Source organism: Centroberyx affinis, unplaced genomic scaffold (genome assembly GCF_046629955.1).
Source record: "Centroberyx affinis isolate AG114_WGS23_722 - 3 ecotype Tasmania unplaced genomic scaffold, CSIRO-AGI_Caff_v1 ptg001582l_1, whole genome shotgun sequence".
NCBI classification, from domain to species: domain Eukaryota; kingdom Metazoa; phylum Chordata; class Actinopteri; order Beryciformes; family Berycidae; genus Centroberyx; species Centroberyx affinis.
The window spans coordinates 60,001-74,907 of record NW_027280032.1 but is presented as its reverse complement, the minus strand read 5'-3'; the positions used below and the strand labels follow the sequence as shown (position 1 = coordinate 74,907).

At 42.3% G+C, this 14,907-nt stretch overlaps 1 protein-coding gene across 1 annotated transcript in view; it reads left to right on the top strand.

Annotated features, from left to right (window-relative positions):
- Positions 1 to 5,856: 5,856 nt before the first annotated feature.
- The window catches only part of LOC139651025 (cadherin-2-like), a gene marked incomplete at its 3' end in the record, with an annotated part of 63,396 nt that continues 54,345 nt past the window's right edge, over positions 5,857 to 14,907 (top strand). Inside the window, exons 1-2 of the mRNA XM_071527851.1 lie at positions 5,857 to 5,925; positions 9,376 to 9,493. Coding sequence (XP_071383952.1) covers positions 5,884 to 5,925; positions 9,376 to 9,493 — 160 coding nt within the window. The remainder of the gene's footprint in view (positions 5,926 to 9,375; positions 9,494 to 14,907) is intronic.

Below are 14,907 nucleotides of genomic sequence, written 5' to 3'. Positions count from 1 at the left end.
CTTTATGCGAATCAGGGGCGACTCGCCGCCTCTGGAAACTCGCGTACAAACTTTTAAACTAACCGTTCTCGATCGATCTAAAATGACGACAGATTCAGCAACTGCATGGCTTATTTCTCACCTCAAATGTTTTCAGAAACACATCTCGGTGATCTGTTTTCGTATTATAAGAGAAAGAAACGCATCCAATACTGGGGAGCAGCGCGATCCCTCGCGTGAAATGATGCCCCTGTGAAAACGTACCATTAGAACGAGGTGCAGAGCAGCAGTGGGCCCAGATCCAGGCTAGTGCATGCAGCAAAAAAATCCAGTCACTATCACACTTTGATCTAGATGAAAATGCCAACACTTCCTAAAATAGTCCATGGTCCACAGGTGTGTTGGCATTTTTATCTAGATCACCCTGATGAAGGCCAGATAGTGGGAAACCTTTGGTGGATATGTACAGTAGATACAGTAAATAACCACAAAAGCAAAAGAGAAGAGTGTGCGACTGGACGTTTTTGCTGAAGGTGTGGTACTCTCCATATCTTAGTGTACAGTAAATGGCCAATTCCCCCTCTAAAATGTACCTAATCTAATAATATCCAATCTAATAATTGATCACATTGACCAAATAATAATATCTTGTCAGTCACCAGTCAGAAAGTTAATGGATTTCAGTGGGTTGGGGAGTTTTGGTGGTAAATGATATGAGATGCAGGGACTTTTCTATAGCTGGGTTATGGAATTGATGCCTCTGGCAACACACAGCATGCTGCCAAGACATCTGCATCTGTCTGCCAGTGTTACACATTCTGATTCTGATAATGAGATTTTTGGATTGGAGAAGAAGATATTTTTTTGCCGATGTTCAATATCTTTAAATTCGACGGGTTATATGCCAAAAAAAATCCCAGTAGTCAGTGTTTCCCCCAGAATTGTATTCTTGACAGGGTGGAAAAGCCTTTGAAACCGCATTTAGACCTTTATGGGACAATATGTAATCAATCAAACTGCATTATATGCATCATATCAGAGATGGACACCGACTGGACCAGATCCCACTTATCAGTCTAACCCTGTACTTTACCTTGGTTTAAGTAAAGATTAATCCCGTCTAGGGTGCACGTGGCTGTGGTTCCTGCGGCATTAGAGCCTGTCTGGCCCGTTCATCACCACCACATGTCCGCGTGGGGCAGATGACCGAGTGCCCGAGTCTTCTGGACATCTGTTGTTGCCCTGCCTCCCTCCCTGCCTGGTGGATTAGCCTACTGCTCTGGCAATCTGCGAAACTAGAAGTCCTGTCGTCCTGTCGCTCAGCGAGTAGAGCGAGGCACCGACACTGTCAGACTTCCCACTGGGGGAAGGATGAAAATGTATGGACTCACGGTCCTGTGAGCCATAGTTTTGTCATAATACCAGAATTTTGACTTGATGCAATACTAAAGTTTAGCATCTAAGAATTTGATAGTACTAGCAAGCAAGAAAATCATCACGCAATAGCCCCTTTCACACATGAAACCCGTAAAATTCCCGGATGAATTCTTCTGGTAAAGGTAGTAGTTTCTGTTGTACATGCCTTTCCACTTCTTTAACATAATGCTACCATTCATGCTATTTTCTGTCTCGAGGTCCATTCAAAGCTGTGTGTGTGGTGTCAAGTACTAAAAACACTCTCAATCCATTTCTACACGTTCATTTTCCAGCATCTCTCTGAGCCTTACCAAGAACAGGCTGTTTCCGTCGCTGTGTCTTTAAGGCTCATTGGGCCTCATTCAGCAATATCTTCCTAAGTTTTTTCTTAAATTTGTTCTTGAGAAAGGTCCTAAGAAAAGTCTACGTCAGATTCATGACATGTTCTTAAACCGCAGAATTGTTCGCACCTGTGTTCTTATAATGATGAATCCCATTGTCCTCGTAAATTGAAAGCGCGTGCCAGGTGATCCTAATTAGCATATAGGTAAACGCCCCGCCAATCCCCATAAAAGGGCATGAGACCGCAGGGCCGTGTGCACACAGAAATCACACACAGAAATTGAAAAGAAAAGTTGAGAGAAGTCAAGAATGCCCAAACAAAAGTCTAAAGAGGGTGGAGCACCGGACTCCAAACGTAAAAAAAACTTCAATAGTTGTGAAGTGGAGGTACTGCTGCAGGAAGTGAACACCAAACGAGCTGTCATATTTAATAGCGTCAGTAGTGGATATAAAATAACAGAAAAAAAAGATGCATGGATCCCAATTTACATAATTGGTATTAATTGAAGTGTTAGTGTAGTGTTTATTTATTTTAAAAGACCGTAATACTTTGTAAAATAATGAAAATAATTATTAAAAAATATTATAAATGATACAAATATTATGGAAACGCAATAACCACTTATTTTGCACAAACATGTCAGCACTCAAATGTGCGTAAGCGTGCTCTTGAGTGTGCGTAGATTCTGTTCTTACCCAAGAACAAATCCCAAATAAGAAAACATTGGTGAATGTCAGAATCTTCGTGAAAACTGCGTAAGTGGGTTTTAAGAAGAAATTTCTTCTTAAGAACGGTTGGTGAATGAGGCCCATTAATATTAACGACCCCTCTGTTCCGATTGGCTAACCGTTTCGAGAGTGAAACGTGAGACGCCGCGGCCAGGCAGCTACAGGTAGGGAAAACTCTCCGGTAATAAACAATGACAACCGCTCAACCGCTTTGAAAAAAACACTTTGTTAGTCTATTATTTCTTACAAGTATTTATGTATTTCACTCCTAGAGATAGATTCTATTCTTTGTCTGTTTAGTCATGGTGGCTATCGCTGCTCATGCTAACTATCCAGCTCTTCTATTTATTCTAAACAAACCGGAAACATAAAACGCATCAGTAATATGCATGTATGTAAAAGTTATCTGGGTTATTGGGAATAGGATATAGCAGCGACCTGAGTATCCTTAACAGTATCAGAATATTAAAGGGCCTGTAAATGTGCTGGTTGACTTAGCCCTATGTTTCCTTATTTTTTCATTGGATATTTTTTAACAATAACAGTTATCTCTCTGGGTCTTCTGTATGTGTGTTTATCTCTTTCTCTCACGATATTCCTCTATTCCTCCACACACACAAACACACACACACACACTGGGTTTTTATGGAGGGGTTGCAAGATAAGAAGGGAGAACAAGCAGGAGGTAAATATCGTTTTTTACAACTCACGTCTTCATGCTGAGACACTTTCTGTATGTATGGCCTCCTGGAGAGCTATTAATGTGAATATGATGCACAGTTTGCATCATAGTTGTTATGCATTTACATGTTTTTTCCAAGTACATTTTTAGTCTTGTCTAGTCTTGTTTTATTTATACAGTCCTTTATCACAAGTCTCAAAGGGCTACATAGCATCATATACAGTACATATTTATATTGCACATATATTGCCGTTATTTTGCACACCCATACCTCCTGTAATTCATTCTAGTGTTGTAATTGGTGGTTGTTACGTTTTTCTCTATTCTGTTTTCTAGTTTATTTCTCTTGGCTGTATCATTACTATTTCCTGCTGCAATAACCCAATTTACCTACAGGGATCAGTAAAGTTCCATCCCATTTTATGGAAATAAGTTCTAATATCAATACAATAATATTATTAATAGCTTATAAGATCTTGTATCTTATATTTAAGGAATACATATATTATAAAGTGGTAGCATGGAGCCTACTACCATAGCATATGCTAAAGTGTTAGCATGACTATCATTCAACATTCCCTGAATGGATTATACACCACTCTCAGAATGGCCAGAGGGGGCGCTCGAAGCTTAGTAAGCGCAAAATGAATAGGGGTCAATGGGGGATTTCACAAACTCACAAAACATTGCAATTTGAAGCCATCATTGGTCTATATTTTCTCATTTCTATAAGGAGTGTGTCCATAGAAGATATCAATTTGTTGCATTATTGAGTGTGCTTTACTTCCTTATCCTATGAGTGACATCAGTGGTGAAAACATTCACCTGACACGGCCAATCAGTGCTGTTCAGCCACACTGCTGTCAAAGCTAGGTTAAAAAAAAAAATCAAGATATAAAACTGAGCAACAAGAGCTCATGTGAATAATGGAATTTGGGAAAAAATTAAAAGGGCAAATGCTGCAGAGTCACATAAAATATGATTTTAGCCATGAAGTCCTACACCCAGTCATTTTAGAGCTTGTTTGCGCTTAATGGTGATAGGGGACGCTTGTATATACCCATTTTTTAAAGAAAGAATGGAAGAAATGGGGAGTGGCATATCTTCCATGCAGGGAAGATACACTTTGCTATCACTCAACATAGTGTATCTGTTAAAGTGTTAGCATGGAGCCTATCACTCAACATAGTGTATCTGTTAAAGTGTTAGCATGGAGCCTATCACTCAACATAGTGTATCTGTTAGTGTTAGCATGGAGTCTACTCAACATGTAGGCTATGCTAAAGTGTTAGCATGGGGACATATGGATGATTTGGTGTCTATGTTCTCATAATGTATACTTTTCTTAGTATTTATTGATTTGCACATAATTTTACAACACGATATTCTACAGGAAATGATAAAAAGAATGCAATGTGCATAGTTATATCCCTGAAATGTCCTTCATTTCTCATTACATAAACATTAAATAACCACTAAAATGAACATAGCTTTAAAAAAGCAAGGTTAGTATCATGGGTTTATAAGGGATTTATTCATGGGTTGATTCACAGAAGCATTAGAAATTAATGGATTTTTATATGCATTTTATGCATGGTTACAGGGTTATGAATGGAAAGTTCCTGTCTCCCTGAATTGTACATTCAATTAGAAAGTAAGCAGTCAAACATTAAGGGGTGTTTAAGGGGGTTTTGATGGGTTCTCCTCCATTAATAACTCCCTTAACTCATTTTAAGGGGATTTTGCATGAATTAAATGATAAGGCTGGTGTTTTTTCATGCATTGCTTACCGTCAACAAATCCTATGAAAATAATAATATGATTTTGTTTTGCCAACAAATCTCGTCCATGTAGCCGGTGGCCAATGAAGCCATGTCCCAGCAGCCATAGAACTCCATTGTATTAAAAAGTATATACCATATTTCATCATTGTGATGCACCGGCCGGCCGACTTTTTCCTCAAACAACTTAATAAGCCGACCGTAAACACGTTTCCATCTCAGGAAAGTAGTTCCGTAGCACCGAAAATAGTCCCCGGCGTAATGAAGAATTTGTTCCCATTTGAATTTGATTTGGTAATAACTACAACAGCCTGGCTTTTTGTGGTAACAGTTAGCGGTTTTTAAAATGTAAATTATGTCTTTGTGAGCTGAATTTAAAGGTTTTTAGCTTACAATTGGAGCCAATGACTTCCGGGTTGACGGCTAAAAACGGTACGTGGGAAGTCAGAAAGTAACGGGAGTAGAGCAAACGCATTGATTTTGTTATTTTCATAGGATTTGTTGACGGTAAGCAATGCATTAAAAAACACCAGCCTTATCCTTTAAGGGGAGAGTGAATGTAAATGGACGGTTATTTTAAAGCTGCTCCCTCTAGAATAACACTAAAACAATTGAACAAGGACAAATATAAACACATAATTGACCAAAAAACTCAAGTGTATTCCGTTACTCTGTGCCTCTGCAGCGAGGCTCAGCGGGCGTGGTGTCCGCTAGAGGGCGACACCGAGGCCGGGAGGGAGGGAGGGGGCGGCGGTGGTATTGAGTCAGTCCCAGGCAGTGTGAGTGCCGCTGAGCCCGGCAGACACAGAGTATAGGGGCTGGTGGAGGGACGAAGGCTGCTTCATGCCGCCGGGGTTTACCGGGCATTAAAAAATCTCGAGGTCCAGCGCTGCGGGACGGACTCTGTCGGTGCGGAAGAAGGAATTACAAATCAGAAGAGAAAACATAAAAACAATGCATCTTTCTGGGGTTTGCACGCTGGTGGCGGCTCTGCAGGTAAAAAAGATTTCTAATTTTTCTACTCGTGAACTCCCGACTGGCGAGGCTGCAGTACGGGGGGAAATCACAGAGATGGATGTCTCTTTATGTGGAAAAGATAGCGGAGCGTTTGCAGAGGAAGGTAGATTACTGGGATTATTTCCTCTCCCGTTTAGTCTACTGCCCCTGGTTTGTATTGCTTTTGATTTTCTATTATTTGTTTATTCTCCGATGAAGCTATAGGGCCGACAATAGCAGCCTGTATTCAGATACTGGCAGTAAAAATTGCTGCTGATACCAGACCAGGCTCCGTTTTCGGCTTTGCACTGAATAATTGATGGATGATAATAATAATAAAAGTAAGAAGCAATGCGCAAGCAATTAGCCTATTGAGAGAGATTCATCTGTGCGACAAAGCAATATAGGCTAAAGAAGCCCCGGGACAGCGATTTAATGCTGAGAAATAAACCTGAACATACACACACCTCCTCAAACACACACACACACACACACACACACATACACACATACATCCTAGGATGATAGGCTGGCGTTATCTGGTAGCCTATTTCAGAATATAATTTATAACATGATGTGTGTGGCCTAGTTGTGTTTTTCTGCCCAAATCAGATGGTCTAGTTTTTTGGTTATAATCCAGTGTGGCTTGAGTGCATTCAAGCCCCGATACGTTCCGTTCTCCCGTTTGGTGAGACTTGTATACCAAACTCCATTGAAATCTGGAAATGTAATGTTTCCTTTCTTATGGGAAAACGTTCATACGAGTTAGAACGTGATTTAAGACGTTAAACGAATGGTTAGGGTCCGCTCTTCAAGTCGGCATACATCCAATACACGAAGCGGCGTTTATTTAAATACAGTTTCAACTTTTAGAATTGGTCCGCCCGTTAATTCGAATGTGTGCCTCCTTCAAAATAGGGCTCCACCGCGGTGGGTGGTAGCGAGCAGCAAGAGCCAATTGTAAAAGTCGAGATTTTATTGAGATAAAGTGCTGCTTTGTGGATTCTGTGTGTGCCGAACTTACTCGAAGACGGTTCTCATAACGTGTGAAGTCGTCCTGTTTTCCCGTGGTGTGCACTTTGGCCGATAAACACGGAGACGTTAAATTGTCTGATTTTTGAACCGAGTTTGACGTGGAGGTCTCGCCGTACAAGAGCGAACGTATCGGCGCTGCGAAAGGTTTTACCTCCAGACCCGCCTGACCCACCTGCCGTCCAGCCCCCTTTCCAGGAATCGGAGCGTTGCCTGGAAGGAAATTAAATCATCGTTACTGTATATGAGCTATTTTAGAGCCTCGCTGAACTCTGATACGCGCGTGAACCTCCCAAGGGCGGACGGAGCTTGTAAATGAACGTCGTGAGTAGGATTTAATGAGGGTAAAAAAAAAGGTGAACCACAACACAAATCAATGGGCCAAAAGGTGAAAGGTTAAAGGTTAGGTCAGCAAAGAGCGGGTCCTCAAATAAACCCAGGATCAATGCTTTACCACGCTAACACAGAGAGAGAGGGGTCGAGTCTTTCCTTTAAAGCTCGTGCTCTCTTTGTTACTTATACGCTACAGTATCTTTGTTAAGAAAACTGTGACGTTTTTATTCGATACAACCGTTGGCGCGAGCTTTAGTCTAAAAACCGTACCGTGACTGAATACATTTACGAGTTGGAATGGAACACCAGTGCCTTGTCTTGTGTTAGTGTGTGTGTGTGTGTGTGTTTTTTTTGTCTTTTTTCTGTGTGTGTGTGTATGTGTGTTTACTTCCTTCCTCCTCATGCTAATAGGGAGGAATAGATGAAAGCCAGCGTTCCTAAATCTCCCCCCCCTCCCTCCTCCACCCCCACATGTCAGGAGAGCAGCGATGACGTCACGGGGTTTAAAGTTTTTTTGTGGGAGGAGGGGGGGGGTTAAGTGGAAGCAAATCACGGCATCCCCCCCCCCCCCCCCCCCCCCCCCCCCCGGCTTCATTACTTTAATCACAGGAGAGGCACCCCCGAACACTACAACAGATGCTTTTATGCTGCTCTGCGGAAGGGGGAAGGGGTAGTGTGTGTGTGTGTGTGGGGGGGGGGGGGGGTTCGTGTCGGGCCAAGGCTCACACAACAGGAGAGACAAACGTCTAGACGCTAATTATCATCGAAATTAATTGACCCAGTTGTGTGCCGATGGTGGATTTCTGTCTGTCTTGCCGGTGCTAGCGGTGATTCATAATGGTCTCCGGTGGCGGACTGGTATTGGATTGGATTTTATTGTCTTGTTTGACGCAGCGCATTTCTCACCAGTGCAACTTAGGATGAAAGACCCCGCAGTTCTCATCAACAATAACAATAGCAATTAAGCATAGCGGGAAAAATGGAACCACCAGTCTTTTGCTAATTGTTTTTCTGCCTGTTCTTGTTTTTATTTTCCCGGGTATTTTTTCAGCCTTAATGATGAGAGTGAACCGAATCGGTGTCAATCAAACCTCCAACTTAAAAATGGGGCTTTGAGTGAGGTTATGGATGCGGATGAAACATCCTCAACTCGCAAAGGACAAAATAAACCTTCAATTCCAGAAAAAAAAGGACGTTAAAATCACAAAAAAAACATGAGTCAAGAGGTTGTGAGGGCATTAAAGAGGTAAAATAAGCAGAGGTGGGGTCTCGAGTCACGTGACTTGGACTCGAGTCACGGTTTGAATTGCTTGAGACTTGACTTGATGCATGAAGAGAAGACTTGAGACTTGACTTGACTTGGGAGTTGACTTGGGTTCTGGTGACTTGAGACTTGACTTGGGAGTTGACTAGGGTTCTGGTGACTTGGGACTTGACTTGGGTTCCGGTGATTTGACTCTGACTTAGGTTCTGGTGACTTGACTCTGACTAGGGTTCTGGTGACTTGGGACTTGACTTGGGTTCCGTTGACTTTGGACTTGACTTAAGTTCTGGTGACTTGAGACTTGACATGGGTTCTGGTGACTTGAGACTTGACTTGGGTTCTGGTGACTTGAGACTTGACTTGGGTTCTGGTGACTTGAGACTTGACTTGGGTTCTGGTGACTTGGGACTCGACTCTGACTTGTACTCTGATGACTTGAAAAGGTTTCTAAAGTCTTGACTTGAGATCTTGTGTTTGTGTAAATGACTTAGATTGAAAGTGATGAGATTTGTTCCAGCAGACGACTGAATTGAAATTCTGTTTTCTGAATTTGTATGGAATGATTGAATTTATCAAAGCTGAAACTGATTATAGAAATCAAACTCATGATGCTCTTACCAAGTTTTTTATCCTATTAAAACCATATTGCATTGAAAAGTCCTAGATATTTAGTTTTCTTTAAGATATGAAATTGATACTGGACTCTTGATTTGTTCTGACTTGACTTGCTGTTCTACATTTAGACTTGAGCCTGACTTGGGACACCAGCAAAGTTTACTTTTTTATTCCCTTTTCCTCACTCTATTCCTTCCTTGTCCCAGGTTGTCGTGCGAGGCGGAGGGGCCGAGGGGTCGTTGCCGTGCGCGAGGGGCTTCACGGAGGAGGCGTACCGCGCTGAAGTGGACGAGGAGCTGCTGAAGGGACAGGCTGTCCTCAACGGTCAGCTCACGCCCACACACACACACACACACACACACACACACACACACGCCCTGCTAGTAGGAGTTGGAGTGAGGACAGCTCCAGCAGTAATCCCCCTGCTGCTGGGCGGGGGTTGTTTAAGAGTCCTGCTGATATTTGAACCGCGATGGAGCTTCAAGAGGACTGACCTTTGGGTGTGTGTTGGAGTCTGTAGACTTCAGTGTGTAGACTGATACACGGGGCCGATATTGTCCACCTCTGATATGATAATATGATATGATGCAGTATGATTGATTCCATATTTTTTGTGGGATTTATTGTCAGAGCCCTGCATTCCGATGCGATACTGTCACCGGATTCCACACGAAGCACGGATGTCTCTTCTTCTCCCTCCTCCGCTTCATCTTCTCATTCCGCTTCATCCTCCTCCTCTTCTTCTTCCTCTCTCGGGTTCCCGGTGGAGAGTTTGTGTCCTCCCCTGACGTTTGACTGGCACCGGGAAGATGAAAGGAGTCGCTTTTTTTTTTTAACAAGCAGCTCGCTCACACGCTGACTCTGTTGGGCGTGGATGGATGTGTGATCTACAAATTGAACAAAAAAAAAAAAAAAAAAAAGATGAAAATCTGCCATCGGATTTGCCGGCAAGACCGAGGACATTGTGTGGAATGACTGGGTTTAATAAGTTGTGTGTGTGTGTGTGTGTGGGTGTGTGTTGGGGTTGGTGTTACCTGCTGTGATTGACCTTTTGATTGTCCTGCAGATTCATTTTTGCCAGAGTTATGCATCAGATGAATAGCTATTAGCATTCGATCAGCTTTTAATCATACACACACACACCTTTCAGGCTAATCAATGCTGATCAATGACATCTGGATCATGCTATAGGGCAGTGATTCTCAACCTTTTTCATATCAAGGACCCCTAGTGTAGTCCACATTAGAGCCACGGACCCCCATTTGATGAGATTTTGTCTCTTGGATTTTTGTATATTTGTATAGTTAGATATGATTTTGTCCAGAATTGACTATCTGTATTGTAGATAGAGAGATAACAGAGAAACTATGATCAAAACAGTCATTCTTCTAGATTCTCTAATTGTGTTAATGAAAATGAAATAATTATGAAGTTTAACAATGACCCCCTGGAACCCCCTCAAGGACCCCTGGTGGTCCCCGGACCCCACGTTGAGAACCACTGCTATAGGGGAGTCTAATGTAGTTAAGATTCCAGGGCCTAAGAAGCGCAAATCTGTGATCAGTTGACCTCTTAAAGGAATACACCAAGTTTTTGGTAGGTTGTCCCCTTGGTCAACTTACTCATTGTAAGTAATGAGAAAATAGACACCGAAATCATGCATGTGTCCCCGGTAGATCATCGGCTCCAGTGCTTCATGCTAACACTTTAGCATACACTATGTTGAGTGATGCTAGGTCACTAGCTGTGTTAGCTATTTTTATGACATGGCCTTTAGATTCATTAATTTAAAAAAAAATCTGTCATTAGCTTAATTCAACTGATTTAGCCAGGTTTAATTTTGGAGTTATTTCAAGTGAGCCACCACATATTCATCTGCAGTGATTTTCTGCAGTCTCCCATCACTCACCACCTTCACTTCCCATGGAAACAGGGAAAGTAGTCCCTATTAGTTCAAAACAGTAGACTACATTATTTTTGTATTTAACTTTTACCAATATCTTATATACAACAGTCAAATTTAGCAGCTTATCATTTGAGATTACTTACCATTTGGCTTTAGAGATGAAATTCTCATCTTCTCACTTTTGAGATAATGCTAGTGGTCTACTATCACTCAACATAGTGTATGCTAAAGTGTTAGCATGGAGCCTACTATCACTCAACATAGTGTATACTAGCATGGAGCCTACTATCACTCGACATAGTGTATGCTAAAGCGTTAGCATGGAGCCTACTATCACTCGACATAGTGTATGCTAAAGCGTTAGCATGGAGCCTACTATCACTCGACATAGTGGCTAAAGCGTTAGCATGGAGCCTACTATCACTCGACATAGTGTATGCTAAAGCGTTAGCATGGAGCCTACTATCACTCGACATAGCGTATGCTAAAGCGTTAGCATGGAGCCTACTATCACTCGACATAGCGTATGCTAAAGTGTTAGCATGGAGCCTACTATCACTCGACATAGTGTATGCTAAAGCGTTAGCATGGAGCCTACTATCACTCGACATAGTGTATGCTAAAGCGTTAGCATGGAGCCTACTATCACTCGACATAGCGTATGCTAAAGCGTTAGCATGGAGCCTACTATCACTCGACATAGCGTATGCTAAAGCGTTAGCATGGAGCCTACTATCACTCAACATAGCGTATGCTAAAGCGTTAGCATGGAGCCTACTATCACTCTACATAGTGTATGCTAAAGTGTTAGCATGAAGCACTGAATGATTTTGGTGTCTGTGTCCTCATCACTTACAGGCTAAGTTGACTAAAGGGACAGTCTACCAAAACTTGATATATTCCTTTAAAAACCTCTATGGAATACCTTTACATTTAGATTTTTTTCTCTGTCGTTTGTCGTTACAATGAGGAAACCTCTCTGTATCGCTGTGGCACTTAATGTAGTGGGAAATCAAGTTTTTAAAATGGCTCATATATGGTTTAGAAGTGATTTAAAATAGTTTGTTTGGAAGGGCAACCTCTAAGAGTAAAAGGTGCTCCCCCCCCCGCCGGTATGTTTTTTCACAGCCTCGTCTCTACATGTGTACGTATGGAGAGAGATGTGCGCTGATAGTCAATATCCCTAGACAGATGTCGTGGCCCGAGGATGCCTCCGCTTATTCTCTCCATACAGGAAGTGCCGAGATCCTTTGATGTCTGTAAATTAGCATGTCGGCGTTCAGAGCGTTCTGCCTTTTTAATATCAATGAAAGGGAACGGCGGCATTGTGTGTGTGTGTGTGTGTGTGTGTGTGTGTGTGTGTGAGCGTGATAACGGCAGCGGACCGGCTGCGGCACAAAGCAGCTGTAGTTTAGCTTCACATGGTCAGAGCAGAGTGTGTAGCTGTGAATGAGAAGCAAGGGTGTTGATGGTGAAGAGCATGGTGTTCAGCAGAGGTGAGCAATTTGAACTGTGTGAGACTTGACTTGATGCATGAAGAGAAGACTTGAGACTTGACTTGACTTAGTAGTAGTAGTAGTAATTTAGTTTGGTCCTTTTTAACAATTTTCCAAAATGTATGTATTTGGGTTCTTTTGACTTGGGACTTGACTTGGGACTTGGCTTTGGCTTGGGTTCTGGTGACTTGGGTTCTGGTGACTTGGGTTCTTTTGACTTGGGACTTGACTTTGACTTGGGTTCTGGTGACTTGAGACTTAACTTGGGTTCTGGTGACTTGGGTTCTTTTGACTTGGGACTTTGACTTGGGTTCTGGTGACTTGGGACTTGACTTTGACTTGGGTTCTGGTGACTTGAGACTTAACTTGGGTTCTGGTGACTTGGGTTCTTTTGACTTGGGACTTTGACTTGGGTTCTGGTGACTTGGGACTTGACTTTGACTTGGGTTCTGGTGACTTGAGACTTAACTTGGGTTCTGGTGACTTGGGTTCTTTTGACTTGGGACTTTGACTTGGGTTATGGTGACGTGGGACTTGACTTTGACTTGGGTTCTAGTGACTTGAGACTTGACTTGGGTTCTAGTGACTTGAGACTTGATTTGGGTTCTGGTGACTTGAGACTTGACTTGGGTTCTGGTGACTTGGGACTTGACTCTGACTTGTACTCTGATGACTTGAAAAGGTTTCTAAAGTCTTGACTTGAGATCTTGTGTTTGTGTAAAAGACTTAGATTGAAAGTGATGAGATTTGTTCCAGCAGACGACTGAATTTAAATTCTGTTTTCTGAATTTGTATGGAATGATTAAATTTATTGAAGCTGAAAGTGATTATAGAAATCAAACTCATGATGCTCTTACCAAGTTTTTATCCTATTAAAACCATATTGCATTGAAAAGTCCTAGATATTTAGTTTTCTTTAAGATATGAAATTGATACTGGACTCTTGATTTGTTCTGACTTGACTTGCTGTTCTACATTTAGACTTGAGACTTGACATTAATGACATGGACTTGACTTGGACTTGACTTAGTGTTGTACATTTAGACTTGGGACTTGACTTGAGACTTGTGCCTCAAGATGTGAGACTGACTCTGGACTCGAGCGACGTTGAGTTCAGTCAACTTTCCCGGGAGAAACAATTGTTAAAAGAGCGATTTTGTTCTGAGGGAATGAAATGCTGGGCCAACCGCATGGACTTGTAACCACACGAAGAGAGCAAGGACCAGGCGAAAACCCTACAATAACACTGTAACAAGGTGGTGTGTGTGTGTGTGTGTGTGTGTGTGTGTGTGTGTGTGTGTGTGAGATCTCATGTTTGTGTGCTTCAGTAGTCTTGCATGGGGCTCCGTGAAGTGTAACAAGGCAACACTGACAGAAGCCGACAGAGCGGCAAGAGAAACAACTAGAGAGAGTGTTTCAGTGGGTTTGTGGTGGTGGTGGTGTGTGTGTGTGTGTGTGTGTATGGGGGGGGGGGGGGGATCTCACAGTGTATCGTACACTGTTAGATACAAATTACAAAGCCATGTTGTTTATGCACTGCAACAAATACTAATTACCCCATCACATGAAGTCAGGCTGCTAGAAAGACCAGGAGAGAAGGAATCTGTGTGTTTTGGATCCCAGCCTCTAATAGACTCACTAAATTCTACACTGTTATTTGGTCAGTGTGATAAATTATTACACATAGCTAGCCAAACTATCATCTTAGAGGAAACATCAGCCCTGAATGCTCCTATGATGTTTTTTTTTTTAAAAGATATGGCTCCCGGAGAAATTTCTGGGGATTTTTTTTTTTTTTTTTTTTTTTTTTGCTTGACCCCTTTCTCTCCGTTATAATTAAAAAAAAACAAAAAAAAACGGGATGATGCATTTTGATCATTTCCCTCTCTCTTTTTCCAAGCAGGATGTAAGGGACTCGTTGAGGCGGGTTGGAGATGATTTTTGGTGGGGGGGGGGGGGGTGGGGGGAGCCATGCTGGGTATCTGTGCCGGGTTACAGTCTTGACTGCTCTGGGCGCTGTTAATTATTTAATTGGAGCAGAGGAAGACGGTGAATTATTAATGAGAGGATGGAGGGGAGAGCGAGAGAGACATAATTATAAACAGACAGAGAGAGTGGCGAGAGGGGGGTGGGGGGGGGAGGGGGTGGCGGGGGTTTGAAGGGAAAGGAGGTTAGAGGTGGAGACGGAGACCCAGAGGGAGGGACTTGGTCAGATTGAATAGAGACGGAGAAAGAAAAGGTTGTCTTTATGAAAATGAAAAATGACAAAATTCAAAAATGACAAAATGAATATCCGGCCATTGTCTAGTCAGATTCATGTGAATGGAAACTCCACT